This window comes from Macaca mulatta, chromosome 14 (assembly GCF_049350105.2).
Source record: "Macaca mulatta isolate MMU2019108-1 chromosome 14, T2T-MMU8v2.0, whole genome shotgun sequence".
Classification (NCBI taxonomy): domain Eukaryota; kingdom Metazoa; phylum Chordata; class Mammalia; order Primates; family Cercopithecidae; genus Macaca; species Macaca mulatta.
The window spans coordinates 9,652,335-9,673,233 of NC_133419.1; the positions used below are offsets into that span (position 1 = coordinate 9,652,335).

Below are 20,899 nucleotides of genomic sequence, written 5' to 3' on the forward strand. Positions count from 1 at the left end.
TTTAGCTCTTGGCGGGCTCAACAGCAGCCGCGCAATCGCCCTCTTATCCTCCACCCTCGGCAGGTGCGTCCCAGGGCGGGGCGGTGGTGGGAGGTGGAGGGGGCGACCCCGTGGGGGCGGGGCCTAGGCCTCTCCAGCCCCTTTCCTGGCGTCACCCTCCACGCCTCTCTTCCCAGTGCCGTGTCCATACTAGGTCAGCGGCCAGCCTAGCTGGCCGGGGGCGGGGCGTCTGTCTGGGTGGGGCCCACCGGGGCTGGGAGCTGGGACTCGGGCTGAGGCCTCCCGGACCATGGAGGATCCACGCTGTCGAGGGCAGGACCCAGGAGGGGGAGGAAGCAGAGGATGCTCGGCGCCTTCTTGGCTCCGCCCTTAGCCCCGCCCTACTGCGGCGTTTAAGGGTCTCTTAGCAGGTGGCTGCACTCGATCCAAAGTCGGGGGAGTGGTAGGGCAGGGAACACTCGCATACTGCCTAGGCTAGGCCATGTCACCCCCTCATTATGGGGAAACTAAGGAATAGAAAGGGCCTGTTTCTAGGTCTTACATTATCAAGAGTGAGGTGCGGGGGCGGTCCTGGTTCCCCCGCCCCGAGGCTGGGAGGGGCACGCCTCGGAAGGGAGGTTTGGGGTCGGTGGTTTCACAGTGAGTGTGTGAAGCCAAATGGCCGGAAACCGTTACCCGCTCTCCTAGGCCCGGCTAGTGGGGACCCCAACCGCCTGCGGCTGCCTCTCCCAAGTTCCTCCCTGCTGGCCAGGCATCCAGGCCCCCAGTCTCCAAGCTGCGGAGAACCCACCGACACATGCGGCTGCCCCTTTCCATTCGGCCCTGTGGGAAGCCAGGCTTCCGGGGCTCCGTTCCTCCTGTGTGAACTGGGCCCCCCGCCCCCATGCCTAGACATCAAGGCCACGTCTCCAGGTAGCCACAATTTCATTCCTCGCTCCCCACAGGCCCTTCTCCCCAAAATATTCCCATCTTGTCCTAGCCCCTCCCCCAGACTATCTCAAGGACCCGCTGTCCCCACGCCCCCGACCTCCACTAGGCCTGTGCCTCCCGCTGCCTGCAGGAAGACGCCCGGTCCCGGGCCGGGTTAGCCCCGTGGGAACGGTTTGTCTCGAAAACAGGAACCCGGGCTGGGGGCTGGGCGGGGCGCCCCTTCCCCACCGCAGTCCGCTTCCTGCCCCTCCCGGCTTCCTCCGCCCGACACCCAGGCAGGGCGGGGGGCACTGGGGCGTCCGGGGTTGGGGGAGGGGCTCTTCGTTTCGGTCCCCCCTCCGCGTCCCGGGCGGCGGGGCCTGCGCTCGCCCACCCTCGGGGCAGCCAATGGCGCAGCCCCCCACCCGCGGCCCTGGCCTCCCGGGCGGCGCGGCAGGGGAGGGGTTAAGCTGCCGCAGGGACCGCCGCGTGCGGGGCGAGAGGGAGCCCCCGGTGGGGGTGGCGCAGCCGGCGGTGCGGAGCCCGGCGCAGGGGCGGAGGGGCGAGGGGGCGGCCCGGCGCGGGGGCGGGGGCGGGGCGGCGGGGAGCGGGGCCGCGGCGCGGAGAGCGGGCGGGAGCCGCAGCCGCAGCGAGGCCGGCGGGCGGAAGCGCACGGAGGTGGGGCCGGCCGGGCCGGTGTGGGCTCCTTGCGGCAGGTCCCAAGAGTGAGTGAGCGAGCGAGCGCGCGCCGGGCGCTAGGCAGAAGAGGGCACAGCCCCCAGGGACCCCCCCAGGGTGGCGCGGGCGGGCTGGGGTCGGCGGGCGGGTGGGGAGTCTGCGACCCGGGTCGGGGAGAGGGGGCAGCGGCCACGAGAGCTAAGGCGCCCTGGATCCCCAGAGGGCGGAGGACCTCCCCTGCGCATCTGGCTTTTCCTAGCCACGGTCCATCGGGGCCCTCCCCCGCGAACCCCCATTTGACAGATGCGAAAATTGAGGCTCCGAGAGGCCAAGTGATTCTCAAGGTCACACGAGGAGGCGGCAGAGCCAGGCGGGGACGGCTCTGGGTGGCTTCTAGGAAAAGTCCGCCTGAGAACTCTGTACAGGAGCTCTTCCGTCCTCCAGCCTGGGGGAGTGAGTATGTGTAGGGTCAGGGTACCTTTCCGTGGGGCAAGGCTCTGCCAAAATCTGGGAGTGAAGGGAATCAGGGCGCTGGGACCGCAGGGCGGGCCCTGCATCGCAGATGGGAGGGGGGCGATGGAATGGGCGTGCGCACCCATGGGGGTGTGTGCATGTGTGTGGGAGTGTACATGCGTGGAGAAGCACTGCCTTGCGTGTGTGCACACGTGTGAGGATGTCAGCGCCTGTGTGGCCGCGGGACTCGAGGCTGGCCTGGCTCAAGTGAACAGCAGGTCCAGGAGGCGACCTCGTCCACGGGTTTGCATTCTGGGGTAGACGAACCGGGTATGTGTGCCTGAGGGTTCCTTCGTGCAGGTGTGCACGGGGTGTGGGTACCATTGTGTGTGAGAGACGGAGGATGGGAGGCTGGTGCCTGTGGCCCGGTGCGTGTAAGTGCGGGCGCCTGCACCTCCATGTAGGTCCCCGGCCTCCGACGAATAACTTGGGTGTGGAGTGTTTGCCCCTGCCAGGGTGCGTATGACCAGTGACCGGAGTTGCTAATGGTGTCATGCACCCACCGGCCACCCCCGGCTCGAGCGCCCTCCTCTGGACGCCCTGCTCCGTGCGCGCTCACAGTTCGCCTGTGCGGGGCCAGGGCCGGGGTCAGGAGCCGGGGATAGGGAGGAAGAGGGCCTGTGGACGAGCTGAGCCGTGACCCCTGGGATCTTTGCGGAGGTGGCCTGGAAGCGCTCCGTTCCCATGCTCAGGCTTCCCGTTGACGCCTCCGGGCCGCAGCGGTCTCCCCCCGCCCCAGGAATGTTCCTCTCCCATCTAGTCCGCCTCCCCTAGGGCAGGCCCCTGGGGGCTGCCGCAGCCCCGCCTCGCCTTCCCGGGCTCTCGGGAAGAGGGGAGGCGGGCAGGACGCCTGGGTTCTCTCCTCCCTCCTCCCATACCAGGGAGAAATTCCTCCGAGGTCCCCTCAGGCTCCGGGTTCCCAAAATAACCCTGCGGGGGAAGGGAGGCTGTGGAGGGAGGGAAGCGGGAGGGGCGCAGAGCCGAGCTGCGGGGTGCTGCAGGTGCCTCTGGGGAGAGGACGCGAGGAGAAGGGGGCCTGCGGGGGCCTGGGCGCCAGCCAGTCCTGGGATCCTGGCTCCCCCGTCCTCATGAAGCCCCTCGGCCCTCCCGCGACTCCGAGGGTGGGCCGGAAGCCTGTCCGCGGGTCCATTTCCCAACTGGCGGGTTGCACCATCCCGGGCCAGACCGTTTAACCCCGGGAGTGGCCGCGGGCGGACAACTCCGCCCCTGCCCAGCAGGGGGCGTGCCCGCCCCGCCCCGTTTCTGCCCGCGGGGCCGTTCCCCCTCCCGCGCCTCCGCAGACTCCCGATCTGCCTCTCCCGGGACAGGGGTTCGGTCCGAGACCGGTGGGAGGCTCCCGGAGCGCAGTCTGAGCCCAGCCCACCCCGCGCCGGCGGCCATGGCGGGCACTCTGGACCTGGACAAGGGCTGCACGGTGGAGGAGCTGCTCCGCGGGTGCATCGAAGCCTTCGGTGAGTGGCTCGGGAGGGCACACGGAGCCTGAGCCCAGCCCCGAGTCTGAGCCCGGGTCCCTGCCTCCCAGGCACCATCCAGGGCACAGCCCTGGACCGGACCCACCCAGCTCCGCAGCGTGCAGTCTCTTTAACTAAAGCCTCCTCTGCATCGCAGGGCAAAGAGATGCACGCCCTTCAGACAGATGAGGTTTCCCTTCTCTAGCCTTCGCCAGCGGCGGCGAAGGGAGAGCCGGGTCCCTGACTCTGACACTTGAGGGGCATTATCTGTCTCCTGGGGAATCCGGAGGAACTCTCTATCTCCGGCCTGGGAGCTGTTTCCGGCTAATGGGGGGCGGCTTATCTGGTGAAGGGGTGCCCCTTCCCCCAAGCGCTCAGGAAATGACCTCTGGATTCTTGACCCCTGGGAACCCAGGCTCCTTCCGCCCCAGCTGGTTCCCCTCCGGACGATGGGCGGCTCGGGCGCTCCTCTCCTCCAGTCCTCAGGGCCTGCCTATCCCTCGCCCACCCCACCTTTCCTCTCTAATTAGCCTCCTGCTCTCGGAGTCCTGGGCAAGCAGGAGGTGGGCGGGGTCGAGCATGCACCCGAAGGGCCGATACCCAGCGGGCTGCGGGGTGGGGGTGAGGCATGGTCGCTGCGGACCCAGCTCAGCCGCCTGTCTTTGACCCTTCGGAATCAGATGACTCCGGGAAGGTACGGGACCCGCAGCTGGTGCGCATGTTCCTCATGATGCACCCCTGGTACATCCCCTCCTCTCAGCTGGCGGCCAAGCTGCTCCACATATATCCTTCGCCCGCCTTGCCAAGACCCCCGCCGTCGGAGCCCATGCGCAGCCCCTCTGCCCAGCCCAGGCGCAGAATGAGCCTGGCTCCTAAGTATAGGCGGCTCTTTATCCCAGCGCTCAGGCGTCGCCCCAGCCTCCAACCAGGGCTTAGGCTCTGCCCCCTCCTTGCTCCTGGTGACTCGGCCCTGTCCCCAGCCCTGTCCCCAGCCTCTGTCCCCAGCCGAGGCCTTGCCCTCCTCCTCCCTAGAGTCTAGGGCCTGCCCCTGTTCCAGGCTTGGGTCCGCCCGGTGCATCTATCTCTCCCAGAGGCCAGGCTCTGCTCTCAGCCTCCCTCAGCACCTAGTCCTCCACCCCCACCTCCAACCCTTCCCAGAGCGCAGGTCTCACCCCCAGCATTCCCGCAGAGCGCAGGCCCCATCCCTAGAACGTGTCTCCTAGAACCAGGCCCCGCCCCCAGCCTCCCTCCCCTCGGGCCTCCCTTTTTAGAGTTAAGCGGCCTCCTTAACTCTCTCCTTCACCTACCAACAATCCCGGAAAGACAACTCCAATTCCCTGCAGGTGAAAACGTGCCACCTGGTCAGGTGAGTCTTTCCCCTGGGGCTCTGGCCCCTCCCTTTCTCCCTTCTCTCTGGCTTCAGGCTGGCCTGGAGGAGGGGGCAGGGCGCTGCTTCCGGGAGTGGGTTTGAACCCTGGTTTGTCTGGGTGGGCTGTGCTGCCACAGGCTCACCCCTTCCTGGGTCTGGGCCTTAATTTTCTTTTCTGTGCAGTGCGGGTGGTTGTCTAAAGGCTCTAATGTACACTTGGAGAAGGAAAGAGCTGGAACCATAGTTTAAGGCTCTCTTTCCTTGGGTGACTACAATCTCAAATAGCTCCTTGCAGCCTGCTGGGTGATTTGGGGGAAGGGCTGTCTTGGGTGACTCCCGTCTCCTCCAGGTACTGGATCTCTGCCTTCCCGGCGGAGTTTGACTTGAACCCGGAGCTGGCTGAGCAGATCAAGGAGCTGAAGGCTCTGCTAGACCAAGAAGGGAACCGGCGGCACAGCAGCCTCATCGACATAGACAGCGTGTGCGTGGGGGGAGTACAGAGGGCTGGGGGGGCACTCAGTATCCTATACCATCTGTGCTTAATAAATGTCTGTTGAACTGAATGAGTGAGGGTCATGTCACTCTCTCGCTTAAAAACCTTCCATGGCTCCCTATTGCCTTCAATATGCCTTCTTTGGGCAGCTTGGCGTTCCTGCCTCATCTTCCACTGCCACCGCCCATCCCACACACCTCCTCCTGTAGCTGCGTTGGGTCGCCTCCCCGTCAGCTGAGCTCCCGAGTCCTTTCCCACCATGGTGTTCTGCTCATATCATCCCCTTGCTGCCTCCTCCGTGTTACCAAGACTCAGCTCAGGCATGAAGTCTCCATGGGCTCTGAGGGTTCAGGGCTCTTCCAGGGTAGAATTTGTCGTTCCCTCCTCTGTTCTCCATGGCACTTTGTACAGACTCCTGTACAAAGACCTCTGTACATGTGTCACGCTGTTTTGTGATCATGTGTTTCTGTGTCTGTCTCCCTCAGTAGACTGTGAGCTCCTCGAGGGCAGGAACCGTGTCTTACTCATCTCTGTATTCCCAGCGCCTAGCACAGTGCCTGGCACAGAGTACGTTGTTCATAAACGTGTGTTGAATGCATGATGGGGTTGGGGGAGATATGGAGGAGTTGCTGGGACTGGGAACATTCGTGCCTAGGACAGTGCCTCGCATTGTGTAGGTCCTCACAGTGTGAATGGTGTGTCTGTGTGAGTGGGGGGCCACGAGGCATGTGAGTGTCCAGCAAAGGGCTCACTACTCCTGTCCCCCCAGCCCTACCTACAAGTGGAAGCGGCAGGTGACTCAGCGGAACCCTGTGGGACAGAAAAAGCGCAAGATGTCCTTGTTGTTTGACCACCTGGAGCCCATGGAGCTGGCGGAGCATCTCACCTACTTGGAGTATCGCTCCTTCTGCAAGATCCTGGTGCGGCCCGAGGGTGGGGGCAGTGGTCCAATGTGGGCTGGAAGGGGGTTCTAGGAGGGGCAGGGTCCCTGGGGTAGGCTGGGTCACAGGGTGCATCAGGGGTTTCAGTGCAACCACTGAAGGTCAGCTGGAGAGTGAGGAGGAGTGGCCATCAGTGAGGGGAGAGGCTGGCAAGGTGCTGAGGCCACTCCTCCTGCCCCCAGTTTCAGGACTATCACAGTTTTGTGACTCACGGCTGCACTGTGGACAACCCCGTCCTGGAGCGGTTCATCTCCCTCTTCAACAGCGTCTCGCAGTGGGTGCAGCTCATGATCCTCAGCAAACCTACAGCCCCGCAGCGGGCCCTGGTCATCACACACTTTGTCCACGTGGCAGAGGTGCCTGTCCCTCCCTCTCTGTGTCTCCCAACCTCCCCACATGCCGGTCAGGCCAACCCTTCCCTTCCCCTAACCCACTGCCTTCTCTCCAGAAAGGCTGGGCCAAATTCTGGGCCCACTCAGTGACTCCCTGTCTCTGCCTCCCCATTTGCCTTCCAGAAGCTGCTGCAGCTGCAGAACTTCAACACGCTGATGGCAGTGGTCGGGGGCCTGAGCCACAGCTCCATCTCCCGCCTCAAGGAGACCCACAGCCACGTTAGCCCTGAGACCATCAAGGTGCCTGGGACTAGGGAGGGGCAGGTGCTTCCCAGATCTGTCTTCACTGGGTCCTCCCAGCAGCACTGGGGGCTGGGCACAACTGTCCTCATTTGACAGATACCGATATGGAGGCTCAGAGGGGTTAAGTGCTTTTCCCAGTTTGCACAATGGCAACAGCAGACTGGGGGCTCACAGGTCGTCATGGACCCCAAAACTAGTACTTTTTTTTTTTTAAGACAGAGTCTCTCTCTGTTGTCCAGATTGGAGTTCAGTGGTGCAATCACAAGCTCACTGCAGCCTTGAACTCCTGAGCTTAATTGATCCTCCCACCTTAGCCTCCTGAGTAGCTGGGACTATAGTGTACGCCACTATGCCTGGCTAATTTTTGTATTATTATTAATTTTTTTTTTTTTGGTAGAGATGGGGTTTTGCCATGTTGCCCAGGCTGGTCTTGAACTCCTGGGCTCAAGTGATCCACCTACCTTGGCCTCCCAAAGTGCTGAGATTATGGTGTGAGCCATTATGCCTTGCCACTTGTACTTTCTTCTTTTCCTTGTCCTTCATTTATTATTATTTTTGAAGTATTGAGTAATACACATATAAAAAAGTATATAAAAACTTATGAGACTGGGCGTGGTAGCTCACGCCTCTAATCCCAGCACTTTGGGAAGCTGAGGTGGGCAGATCATGTGAGGTCAGGAGTTTGAGACCAGCCTGGCCAACATGGTGAAATCCCATCTCTACTAAAATACAAAAATTAGCCAGGCATGGTGGTGGGTGCCTGTAATCCCAGCTACTTGGGATGCTGAGGCAGGAGGAGAATTGCTTGAACTTGGGAGGCGGAGGTTGCAGTGAGCCAAGATCGTGCCACTGCACTCCAGCCTGGGCTACAGAGTGAGACTCCGTCTAAAAAAAAAACAAAACAGTATATACAAACATATGAATCGTTTAAAGAAAAATTGTACAGAAAACGCTGTGTAACTACTGCCCAGGTTGGGAAATAGAACCTTGCCAGGCTCCCAAGTGCCCAACACTTTACAGCATAACTCCCTTCCCACGACTTTTGCAATGATGATCTTGCTTTTCTTTATAGCTTCACCACGTAGGTATGCGGTCCAAAACAATGTGGGGCTTTTTGTTGTCTGTTTTGAACTTTCTATGAATGGAATGTTGTTTGTGTTATTTTATGTCTTGCTTCTTTCATTCCACATGGTTCTGAGAGTCTTTTCATTCTGTTATGTGGAACAATTGTTTTTTCATTTTCATTGCCATATAATATTTTATTGTATGTCTACCCCAATTCATTTATTCATTTTTTTGAGATGGAGTCTCTCTCTGTCATCCAGGCTGGAGTGCAGTGGCGAGACCTCAGATCACTGCAACCTCCGCCTCCTGGGTTCAAGTGATTCTCGTGCCTCAGCCTCCTGAGTAGCTGAGATTATCTGGCCAACTTTTTGTAGAGACAGGGTTTCACCGTGTTGCTGAGGCTGGTCTTGAACTCCTGAGCTCAGGCAATCCACCTGCTTTAGCCTCCCAAAGTGCTGGGATTACAGACGTGAGCCACCGCGCCCAGCCTATCCCAGTTTATGTATTGATTCTATGTTGAATGTTGGGGTTTTTCCTTTCCTTTTTTTTTTTTTTCTTGAGACGGAGTCTTGCTGTATCTCCAGGCTGGAGTGCAGTGGCGCTAATTTGGCTCACTGCAACCTCCTCCTGGGTTCAAGCGATTCTCCTGCCTCAGCCTCCCAAGTAGCTGGAACTACAGGTATGCACCACCACACCTGGCTAATTTTTGTATTTTTTTAGTAGAGACGAGGTTTCACCATGTTGGCCAGGATGGTCTCCATCTCTTGACCTCATGAGCCACCTGCCTTGGCCTCCCAAAGTGCTGGGATTACAGGCGTGAGCCACTGCGCCTGGCTGGTTTTTCCAGTTTTTGCTGTTTGGACGGGGCGGCTGAGTACATTCTTCCAGGTCATTGTCCTTTGCTGCCTTGCCTCCCTGAGCCTCTGATTCTCCTGTTAAATGTTGATGATACTCTGCGTCCAGGCCTGGTTTAAAGGTGTGGTGCTTTTGGCAGTGAGTATTACCTCGAATTAATGGCAATGAATTCAATCCCCAGGGGCTGAGAGAGCCGGTCCTGGGGGACAGTAAGGGAGAATTTTACTCTTTCACCTGTCCCTGACCCTGACTCCTCCTCACTCACTCCTACATTTCCAGGGCTGAGATAGGGAGGATAGTTGTGGGGGTATGACCCCTCTGCCCTTTGTCCCCCAGCTCTGGGAGGGTCTCACAGAACTAGTGACGGCGACAGGCAACTATGGCAACTACCGGCGCCGGCTGGCAGCCTGTGTGGGCTTCCGCTTCCCTATCCTGGGTGTGCACCTCAAGGACCTGGTGGCCTTGCAGCTGGCACTGCCTGACTGGCTGGACCCAGCCCGGACCCGGCTCAACGGGGCCAAGATGAAGCAGCTCTTTAGCATCCTGGAGGAGCTGGCCATGGTGACCAGCCTGCGGCCACCAGTACAGGCCAACCCCGACCTGCTGAGCCTGCTCACGGTGAGGAGCAGGGGGCAGGGAGGTGGGGAGCTGGGCACCAGGGCTTGACAGTTTCCCCGGGTCCCAGCGGTGGGCGTGGCCTGGGGCTCTGGGTTCTGACCAGGGAACTGAGAGCTAGCATGGGCTCTGGGGTTTGGAGTGGATGCTGAGGAGGGGTCCAGGCTCTGGTTGGGGCTGTGGACTGAGGTCTGATCTCCAGGCTGGCATGTGGACTGTGGGCAGTTTGAACTGGGCCTGGGTCCCGGTTTGAGTTCTGGCAGTGGGTTGTGTTCTAGGGCTGGGCCAAGCTCTGCATTCTGCGGGCAGGGGTGGTTTCTAAGCATGGCCCTGGGCTGGGAGTGAAGTTCTGGGCCTGGCTTTGCACTGGGTCTTGGGGTCTAGGGTGGGAGTTGGGTTCTGGTTTAGATCCAGACTAGGTTCTAGACATTGGGCTGGGGCTTAGATGTTAGGGTTTGGAGGGGATTCTTAGCTGCTTTTGTACTCTGGACAGGATCAGGGTTGAAAGCAGAGCTTGCGGCTGGGTTCTGACCTAGCTTCTTCCCTGACATCTTGGCAATATGTCATGTTCAAGGTTTGGGGCCATGCTGTGGTTTGATCTGTGCACTGGGACGGCGTGGGGTGGCTGTGCTGTGTTCTAAGCCAGGCTTTGTCCTGAGTCTAGCTTCTGACCCGAGCTCTGGGCTGAGCTGTGGCCTCTAGGTGGACCTTTGACCTTGGGCTCTGTGGCCATGGGCAGGGGCCAGTGGGTGTGATCAGACCTGTATGTCCCAGGTGTCTCTGGATCAGTATCAGACGGAGGATGAGCTGTACCAACTGTCCCTGCAGCGGGAGCCGCGCTCCAAGTCCTCGGTGAGGGGGTACTCTCTCCTCTCCACTCTGCCCCTCCCTCCTGAGAATCCCAGGATGTGAGGACGGGAAGAGCTCTTAGCAGCCACCTCACCATCCTTCTTGTAGGACAGAGGCATCCTGGGGGCAGGGCACAGTGTTGATCAGACTTCCCTCTCCCAGGGATTCCCCTCTCTGTTCCCCTGGGCTCTGGCCCTAGCTTAGGCCTGACCATTTCCATAGCCAACCAGCCCCACGAGTTGCACCCCACCACCTCGGCCCCCGGTGCTGGAGGAGTGGACCTCGGCTGCCAAACCTAAGCTGGATCAGGCCCTCGTGGTGGAGCACATCGAGAAGATGGTGGAGGTGAGCTCCTGCGGAGCCTGAGCAGTGTGTGGGGAGAGGCCAGTTTGCCGGAGCACTGCCCTGGAAGCCAGCATGAGTGTCCTGTTCAAGACCCAGCACTAAGCCCCCAGGAGTCACAGGGCCTGGCAGGCCATCTGCACAGGGCTGAGGTGCCCATGGGTAGGGTGGGGGCGGGGCTATGGAACAGGGCAGTGTCAGAGACCTCTGAGACACACCTCATCAAATGGACTGGGAATGTGGGAAGGGACAGTACCTGATGTCCCCTTTACTCTCCCCTCTCCCGGCTCTGTGTGTCCCTCTGTATGCCCCAGTCTGTGTTCCGGAACTTTGACGTCGATGGGGATGGCCACATCTCACAGGAAGAATTCCAGATCATCCGTGGGAACTTCCCTTACCTCAGCGCCTTTGGGGACCTCGACCAGAACCAGTGAGGAGGGCTGGGGGCCTGGGGGAGAGGGAAGGCAACCTAGCCCACTTCTGCCTGGGCTTCAGTTTCTTGTGTGCAAGATAAGGTTACTAAACCAGACCGTCTTGGCCTGGGAAGCTGCCAGTGTGGGAAGGGGCACTTGCTTTTGTGGGGAGGAGAGGCTGCCAGCTGTGGAGGTGCAGTGGTATCTCACAAGTTCAGACAGATGGGGGGCTCCACCTGAGTCTTGCAAAGACTGTGGCCTGGGGACAGTGGCTACAGAAGTGCTGTTTTATTTGTGGAACTCACAGCTGTCAAGAAGTGTGGGCAAGTTGAACTCCTGGATAGCCTGTTTTAATGAATAGATAAGAAAAGTTTATAATTAGTGGTACCCATTTGCTTATCAACAGTTCATATGCTGACAATTTGGAAAAACAGCTGGTTCTCTGAAGTAGGTGAAACATGCCCCCTGCAGCCAGATTCATGCCCTATTTTTGCTGAGCAGACAAAACTCCATTCAAAATTTACAGTCCATCTCAGGTCGATTTATTTTTTAATGTTACCTGTATTTCAAAAATCTGTTGTTTTTTATTTCCACATTACAAAAATCCATGGTAAAATAAAATCTAGGTAGTAAAATAATTTTATAGTGAACAAAGTGTTTAAAGTAAGAAATGAGAGGCCAGGCGCAGTGGCTCATGCCTGTAATCCTACCACTTTGGGAGACTAAGGTGGCAGGATCAATTCAGGCCAGGAGTTCGAGCCCAGCCTGGGCAACATATTAAGACCCTGTCTCTACAAAAATTAATTTTTTTTTTTTGTTTTTTGGAGACAGAGTCTCACTCTGTTGCCCAGGCTGGAGTGCAGTGGCACAATCTTGGCTCACTGCAACCTCCACCTCCTGGGTTCAAGTGATTCTCCTGCCTCAGCTTCCCAAGTAGCTGGGATTACAGGCATGTACCACGCACCTGGCTAATTTTTGTACTTTTAGCAGAGATGGGGTTTTACCATGTTGGCCAACCTGCTCTCAAACTCGTGACCTCAAGTGATCCACCTGCCTTGGCCTCCCAAAGTGCTAGGACTACATGCATGAGCTACTGCTCCCAGCCTAAAAAGATTTTTTTCGGGCGTGGGTGGCGCGTGCCTGTAGTCCCAGCTACTCAGGAGGCTGAGGCAGGGGGATCCCTTGAGCCTAGGAGGTTGAGACTGCAGTGAGCTATGATCACACCACTGTACTTCAGCCTGGGTGACTGAGCGAGACCACGCCCATCAAAAAAAAAAAAAAAAAAAAAGGGAAGAAATGAAAGTTCCCTCTTTCCTTTTCCGCTGGTAGAAGTTGCCATGATTAAACACTGTTGACAATATTAAGCTTGGCAGTATGTGGGTTCTTCCAGTCTTCTTTTCCCAGGCATGTGCACATCGATAGAGATTTTGTTTGTTTGGTGTCTGCTTCATGGACAAACAGGATTAGAGTATAAATCCAATTCTGCTTGTGGCTTTCACCGTAGCTGCTTTATTTCTTCTCCCAGAGTTTAGGCAGAGGTAGTTAAGCTCCATGTTTTCTCCCTGGGTTGGTGGGCGGATTTTTATCTAGACCACCTTTTCAGTGAGGATGACCCTTTGAGATTATGGAGGCCTCGGCTTCATGCAGCGCTCTCAGCTTTAACCCTCCACCTCCTGCAGGCCCCAGACCGTGTATGTGTGTGTGTGTGTGTGTGTGTGTGTGTACGTGTGTGTTGGTGAGGGGGAAGCCTTGGTTGGGTATCAAAACCTAGCACCTGGTTCAGCAGGAGGGAGACCGGGCCCAACTCACCGCGTCATTGTAAAGCTCCCTCTTGGTTTCTGGAACTTGGGGGTTTCCATTTCTTTCTTACAAAATTATCTATGCATTTACAGCAATTGTTGATATATCTTTACGCAGCATCTAGGTACTTGTTGTAGTGGGGTTCTCTTTTTTCTTTCTTTTTTTTTTAATCACCCTCTTTTTTTTTTGAGACAGAGTCTTGCTCTGTCGCTCAGGCTGGAGTGCAATGGCGTGATCTTGGCTCACTGCAACCTCTGCCTCCTCCCAGGTTCAAGTAATTCTCATGCCTCAGCCTCCCGAGTATCTGAGATTACAGGCACCGTGCCACCAGACCTGGCTAATTTTCTTTCTTTCTTTCTTTCTTTTTTTCTGAGATGGAGTTTCACTCTTTGTTGCCCAGGCTGGGGTATAGTGGCACAATCTTGGCTCACTGCAACCTCCGCCTTCCGGGTTCAAGCGATTCTCCTGTCAGCCTCCCGAGTAGCTGGGATTACAGGTGCCTGCCATCATGCCTGGCTAATTTTGTATTTTTAGTAGAGATGGGGTTTCACCATGTTGGGCAGGCTGGTCTTGAACTCCTGACCTCAGGTGATTCACCCGCCTTGGCCTCCCAAAGTGCTGGGATTACAGGTGTGAGCCACCGCGCCTCGCCTAATTTTTGTATTTTTAGTAGATACAGGTTCAGCAGGAGGGAGACCGGGCCCAACTCACCGCGTCATTGTAAAGCTCCCTCTTGGTTTTTTTACCATGTTGGCCAGGCTGGTCTCGAACTCCTGATCTCACCTCAGGTGATCTACCCACCTCAGGTGATCTGCCCACCTCGGCCTCCCAAAGTGCTGGGATTACAGGCATGAGCCACTGCGTACCCAAAATCACCATCTTGACAGAACTGCATGCCTTGCTTTTTGCTTTTTTTCCGTCTTCATGCTTGTTTTCCACTTAACCCTTGATCACAGACATCTTTCCATGTGGATTCATGTAGAACTACCTCATTCATTAGAACAGCTGCACAGTATTCCACTGTCCGGTTAGTCTATCATTTCCCTAACCATCCTCCTGCTGATGGACAGTTAGACTGTTCCAGTTTTTCACGACGATTGTACGCCAGGCTGCCGTGAATGTCCTTTTACTGATCCACTCAGGCCAGTATTTCTGTAGGAGAAATTCCTAGAAGTGGGATAATTGGATCAAAAGATATGCACATTCTAAATTAGGAGAGAGACTGCCAAACTGACCTCAGACAAGGTTGTACCAGTTTGCACCCCCATCGGCAGTGTACGAGTGCCTGCTTCCCAACTTCCTCGCCAACAGTGGATGCTATAAAAAGCTTCACAATTTTGCCAGTCTCATTGGCAAGTGGTATCTTAGTTAAATTTGCATTTCTTTAATACTAATGGGGGTAGGGTATCTTTTCATATGTCTATTGGCCATTTATTTCTTCTGTCAATTGCCTGTTCAGATTCCTTGTCCATTATTCTACTGGGTTTGTTGGTCTTTTTCTCATTGATTTTTAGAATCTCTGTTAATGGATATTAACCCTTTGCTGTTGAATGTGTTTGCAAATATTTTCTCCCTGTCTGTCATTTATATTGTCTTTTTCCACATAAAATTTAAAAACTTTTGTGTGCTCAATATGTCAGTCTTTTCCTTTCTGGCTTCTCGGATTTGTGTTCTGTGTAGAAAGGCCCTCAGCCCCTCAAGATTATAAAATTATTATCTTGTATATATATATATATTTTTTTTTTTTTGAGACAGGGTCTCTTGCCGTGTCATCCAGGGCGGAATGCAGTGGCATGATCTTGGTTTGCTGCAACCTCCACCTCCCAGGTTCAAGTGATTCTCATGCCTCAGCCTCCAGAGTAGCTGGGACTACAGTCGCCCGCCACCACGCCTGGCTAATTTTTGTGTTTTTAGTAGAGACGGGGTTTTACCATGTTGGCCAGGCTGGTCTCCAACTCCTGACCTCAAGTGATCCGACTGCCTTGGCCTCCCAAAATGCTGGGATTACAGGCGTGAGCCACCGTGCCTGCCCTATCTTATATCTTTTCAGATAATTTTATAGTTTTTTTTTTGCAGGAGTGTTTAAAAAAGTCCAGTGAGAACAGTGAGAATTTAGTTTTCATGCACAGTATGAAGAATGTTGGCTTGTATTTTTTTTTTTTTTTTTGAGACAGAGTCTTGCTGTGTCGCCCAGGCTGGAGTGCAGTGGTGTGATCTCAGCTCACTGCAACCTCCGCCTCCTGGGTAGGCTTATATTTTTTTCTTTTCTTTCTTTCTTTTTTTTTTGATACAGGGTCTCTTGCCATGTCACCCAGGCTGGAGTGCAGTGGCATGACCTTGGCTTGCTGCAACCTCCACCTCTAGGTTCAAGCGATTCTTGTGCCTCAGCCTCCCGAGTAGCTGGGATTATAGGTGCCCGCCACTATGCCTGGCTAATTTTTTGTATTTTTAGTAGAGACAGGGTTTTGTCATGTTGGCCAGGCTGGTCTCGAACTCCTGACCTCGTGATCCACCCGCCCCGGCCTCCCAAAGTGCTGGGATTACAGGCGTAAGCCACTGCGTTCGGCCCTGTATTTTTTTCTTTTTCTTTTTCTTTTTTTTTTTTTGAGACGGAGTCTCGCTCTGTGGCCCAGGCTGGAGTGCAGTGGCCGGATCTCAGCTCACTGCAAGCTCCGCCTCCCGGGTTCGGGCCATTCTCCTGTCTCAGCCTCCTGAGTAGCTGGGACTACAGGCACCCGCCACCTCGCCCGTCTAGTTTTTTGTATTTTTTTAGTAGAGACGGGGTTTCACCGTGTTAGCCAGGATGGTCTCGATCTCCTGACCTAGTGATCCGCCCGTCTCGGCCTCCCAAAGTGCTGGGATTACAGGCTTGAGCCACCGCGCCCGGCCCCCTGTATTTTTTTCATTTTTTTTTTGAGACAGAGTCTTGCTCTGTTGCCCAGGCTGGAGTGCAGTGGTGGGATCTCAGCTCACTGCAAGCTCCACTCCCGGGTTTACGCCATTCTCCCGCCTCAGCCTCCTGAGTAGCTGGGACTACAGGCGCCCGCCACCACACCTGGGTAGTTTCTTGTATTTTTTTAGTAGAGACGGGGTTTCACCGTGTTAGCCAGGATGGTCTTGGTCTCCTGACCTCGTGATCTGTCCGTCTCGGCCTCCCAAAGTGCTGGGATTAAAGGCTTGAGCCACCGCCCGGCCCCTATATTTTTTTTCTTTTTTTTCTTTTTTTTGAGACGGAGTCTCGCTCTGTCGCCCAGGCTGGAGTGCAGTGGCGCAGTCTCGGCTCACTGCAAGCTCTGCCTCCCGGGTTAGCGCCATTCTCCTGCCTCAGCCTCCCGTGTTGCTGGGACTACAGGTGCCCGCCACCGCACCCGGCTAGTTTTTTTTTTTTTTTGCATTTTTAGTAGAGATGGGGTTTCACCGTGTTAGCCAGGATGGTCTCGATCTCCTGACCTCGTGATCCTCCCGTCTCGGCCTCCCAAAGTGCTGGGATTACAGGTGTGAGCCACCGCACCCGGCCCCCCTATATTTTTTTTCTAAATGGCCAGTTATCCTAATGCTCCCTTGATTTGAAGGACCACCTGGATCACACATTATGAGACCCCTCATACAGCAGGTGGGAGTCTCAAGTGAGGGCCAGTCCCGATGGGAAAAGCACTTGGTGGCTGAGGACCCTCCTATCTGTGCGGACACTGTTGTAAAACTTCACGTGCACTATCTAATTTAATCCTCACCAAAATCCTATGAAATGTAGGAATGATCATTACACCCATTTATAGATAAGGAAACGGAGGGGCAGGGAGATTACTTGGCTACTCATTGGCAAATTGTCAAGAGGCAGAGAGGTAGAGCTGCGATTTGAACTGAGGTCTGTGTCTAGAACACATGCTCATTCTTTCCCTAAAATGTATTCACAGGTGAAAAAGGGCTTCCGCGGAAAGCCCTGGGTTATGTGGGAAACCCTGGATTTACAGATGTCTTTCCAGCAGGATGATGCAGGAGAGAGAGGGGTGCGATTTCTCCCAGTCTTTTGTGGTCGCAGAACTCATTAGAGAGTTCTCCCTGCCCAGGGCTCCCGACTGGTGTTGCACACAGTACACTTCCGGAGCCCGAGGCTGATGGTTCCATGGAAAGTACAGTCCTTTTAGTTTGCAAACCAAGTGTGAAGTGGGCAGGGCAGGCCAACTGTTCTGAGAAGGAACCCAGGGAAAGGGACTGGCCCAAGACTACACACTGGTTAGCGGCACTTCCCACATCTGCCTGACCCCTAGTCCAGTGCTGCCTTTTCTTTGCTCTGCACCAGGAGTCCAAAATCAGGAGTTCCATGAGGACACTGGGAACAGTGGGATGGGTTAGGCCAGCGGTGGATGGTCCTGGGGAGGGCCCGAGCTGAGGTGCCCCCCAACTCCCCACAGGGATGGCTGCATCAGCAGGGAGGAGATGGTGTCCTATTTCCTGCGCTCCAGCTCTGTGCTGGGGGGCCGCATGGGCTTCGTACACAACTTCCAGGAGAGCAACTCCTTGCGCCCGGTCGCCTGCCGCCACTGCAAAGCCCTGGTGAGCGCCCCTTTCCCGGCTCACCGCCCAAGCCACGCCCCTCCAGTCCCGGCCCCGCTCTCCCTTCTGGCCCCGCCTCTGCCGGAGCCCTTTTCAAGCCTGGAAAACCTGGTTAATTCCATCTGTCTCTCCTACTGCGGTTCTGCCCCTGGCCCTGAGGCGGGCTCTAAAGCCCCAGTCCCACCCTCAAGAAGGAAGAAGTAGAGTCATCACCTCTAAATCCCACCTCCCACCACCGCCCCTCCTCTATTGCAGATCCTGGGCATCTACAAGCAGGGCCTCAAATGCCGAGGTGAGATGGAATGACTGGTAGGGCTGCTGGGCAGTGGTTTTTTTTTTTTGGAGAGTTACTATTTTGGTGGGGCAATTGCCAAGGAGTGAAGTATCTTAAAAGCAGGCGCGTGGCCAGGCACGGTGGCTCACGCCTGTAATCCCAGCACTTTGGGAGGCCGAGGCGGGTGGATCACCTGAGGTCAGGAGTTAAAGACCAGCCTGACCAACACAGGGAAACCCCGCCTCTACTAAAAACACAAAAGGTAGCTGGGCGTGGTGGCACCCACCTGTAATCCCAGCTACTCGGGAGGCTGAGGCATGAGAATTGCTTGAACCTGGGTTTCAAGTGATTCCGCCTGGGTTTGCAGTGAGCTGAGATCACGCCACTGCACTCCAGCCTGGGCAACAGAGCGGGCTCTGTCTCAAAACAAAACAAAACAAACAAAAAAACCCCAAAACCCCACAAAATCAGAGGTGCAAGATGATTGATGTGAACGGAGTGGCCTTTAAGAGGCTATTTATTTTGATGAGGCAGCTGCCCAGGAACAGAGAACGTGGGAGAGGGCATAGACTGACAATTAGGAGGAGGAGAACACTTTGGAAGGAGACTCTCATTTTGGTGGGGCAGCTGCTCAGGAACAAAGGTTCCTGGGGAGGGGCGCAAGCCTGCGGGATGGGATGGAGGGTATTCTGACCAATGGCCCTGGCTGGGCTCTCCATTTGCCCTCCCCCAGCCTGTGGTGTGAACTGCCACAAGCAGTGCAAGGATCGCCTGTCAGTTGAGTGTCGGCGCAGGGCCCAGAGTGTAAGCCTGGAGGGGTCTGCACCCTCACCCTCACCCACACACAGCCACCATCACCGCGCCTTCAGCTTCTCCCTGCCCCGCCCTGGCAGGCGAGGCTCCAGGCCTCCAGGTAAGAGGGACTCATTCTGTACCGGCCTGTGGAGGGAGGGATGCAGGGCCATCGGGGCAAAGAAGGCAGGATGGAAGCCATTCCAAAGTGCATAATTCTCTTTTTGTGGTGGGATAATAAAGAAGGGACAGGTAAGGGTGCCAGAAAGTGGCCAGGGAGCCCTGGACCTTCTGAGGCTGAGGAGAGAGACCCTAATTTATAAAGAGGTATAATAGTGAAAGAGGCTTCAACATTCCAATTACAGTCTTATTTTGTTGGAGGGATTAACGAAGGATTGGAGAAGGTGTTATATGAGCCATTGGCTTGCCTTTTCCTTTTTGGCTGTTCTGGAGGCTCTTCTGGGGAAAGTCCCTTGCCCTGATAATGTCCTGGCAGCTCTCTTGGGGTCTTTGATGGTTTTAGGTCAGTTTGCTGAATGACAATTGGCCAAATGATTATTTTGCTGAGAACAGTCGGAACAACTATGTTAAACCGGGGTCTAAGGTAGTTGATCACAACTGTTTACGCTGGCGTAAGTCCTCAAAAAACAGAGGCAGGCAAAGGGCATACATCTTCAAAAATGGAAAAGATAAATCCATTTGCATTGAGCCTTCCAGAAGTGCTGGGGTCTAAAATGTGAAATACACACAAAATTGACATTTAAGCAAACAGCACTGACGAATCTGTGGCGGCAAAAAAACTGGCAAAACGAAAACATAGAAAAAGAGCCTCAAAAATTGGGCTGAGGCTGGGCGTGGTGGCTCACGCCTGTAATCCCAGCACTTTGGGAGGCTGAGGTGGGTGGATCACCTGAGGTCAGGAGTTGGAGACCAGCCTGGCCAACATGGCAAAACCTCGTCTCTACAGTACAAAAATACAAAAATTAGCTGGGCGTGGTGGCGGGTGCTTGTAATCCCAGCTACTTGGGAGGCTGAGGCAGGAGAATCGCTTGAACCTGGGAGGCAGAGGTTGCAGTGAGCCGAGATCATGCCATTGCACTCCAGTCTGGGCAACAGAGAGAGACTCTGTCTCAAAAAAAAATTGAGCCGTTAGGTCATGCAGGGAATTGATTTTTGGTGGATGGGTTTGCTTCTGGGATGATGTGGACGCCTCCTGTGGTGAGGGGAAGAAGGGTTGCCAAAGTCCCAGGGACCTGGAAGTGTGTTCTGCAGCAATCCCCCTCCCAGCAGAGATCCGTGAGGAGGAGGTACAGACCGTGGAGGATGGGGTTTTTGACATCCACTTGTAATAGATGGTGAGTCCTCCCACATCAGGCACCAGAGCTCCCCACTGAGGGCTGGGGCGGGGGTGGGGAGTATCAGGGAAATGGGTGCTTTATCCAAATGGCCCCAAGCCAGGTGGGCTTCTACCTTGTTGTTGAGGGGGGTGTCTTCTTCACAACCTGTTTTTCTCTTCCCAGCTGTGGTTGGATCAAGGACTCATTCCTGCCTTGGAGAAAAGACTTCAACCAGAGCAGGAAGCCTGGGGGTGTTGGGGCTGGAGACTGGGGCTGGGGGTGGGATATGAGGGTAGCATGCAGCTGAGGGCAGGGCCAGGGCTGGCGTCCCTAAGGTTGTACAGACTCTTGTGAATATTTGTATTTTCCAGATGGAATAAAAAGGCCCTTGTAATTAACCTTCACCATCAGTGCCTAGAATCCCGTGGGGTGGGGGGATGCTATACTCTACAGGAGGACAATCTTGGGAGCTAGAACTTTGTAGCAAGAGAAACTTGGGAGGTCTGGAATCTCATGTGTCTGGAATCTTGGGGGAGAGAATCTTAGAAGCAGAAAACCTTGGAATATAAGAATCTTGGGGAGGGTCTAGGATCTTGAGGAGACCAGATTCTTGGACATCTAAAACTTGAAACTAGTAGGGCTTGGCACCCGAGAATTGCGGGGCCAGTGGTCTTGCATACCCAAAGCCTTCAGCCCATGGCCAAAATTCCCTTGCTGGACAGGGGGCTTTTCAGCCCCTGCTTGTACGCTTCCAGTAACAGGGCCCTCACTGAAGGAATCGTGGGAGGGAGGGGGGCAGTGCAGAGTTGCTGGCTGTGGGGGAAGGGAGGGAGGGCCCTGGGCAGTCCGAGGGCTCTGCTGGGCTTGTGCCTCAGGGCAGGGGCTGCACTCCTCGGCCTTGCAGCCTCCTGGCCTGGTGCTGCTGCCAGCCGGAAGGACAGTGACTTCCAGAGGAAATGCATATCGATCCTGCTTTCAGCCTCCGGTGGCGGC

General features: G+C 55.8%; 1 protein-coding gene and 1 long non-coding RNA gene across 51 annotated transcripts in view; one reads left to right on the top strand and one right to left on the bottom strand.

The window, feature by feature from the left end:
* The window catches only part of LOC144334144 (uncharacterized), a 131,995-nt gene that overhangs the window by 50,795 nt on the left and 60,301 nt on the right, over window positions 1-20,899 (bottom strand). The window lies entirely within an intron of this gene.
* Window positions 249-20,310, top strand: RASGRP2 (RAS guanyl releasing protein 2). 50 transcript variants are annotated; one of them, XM_077961469.1, is made up of 18 exons: window positions 249-410; window positions 688-912; window positions 3,429-3,572; window positions 4,253-4,355; window positions 4,876-4,938; window positions 5,291-5,422; window positions 6,204-6,354; window positions 6,558-6,731; window positions 6,891-7,007; window positions 9,267-9,548; window positions 10,320-10,397; window positions 10,617-10,739; window positions 11,051-11,166; window positions 17,362-17,503; window positions 17,759-17,795; window positions 18,511-18,690; window positions 19,860-19,924; window positions 20,090-20,310. In XM_077961469.1, the coding sequence occupies exons 3-17, from the start codon at window positions 3,500-3,502 to the stop codon at window positions 19,916-19,918; spliced, it is 1,830 nt and encodes a 609-aa protein (XP_077817595.1). In that variant the 5' UTR covers window positions 249-410; window positions 688-912; window positions 3,429-3,499; the 3' UTR covers window positions 19,919-19,924; window positions 20,090-20,310.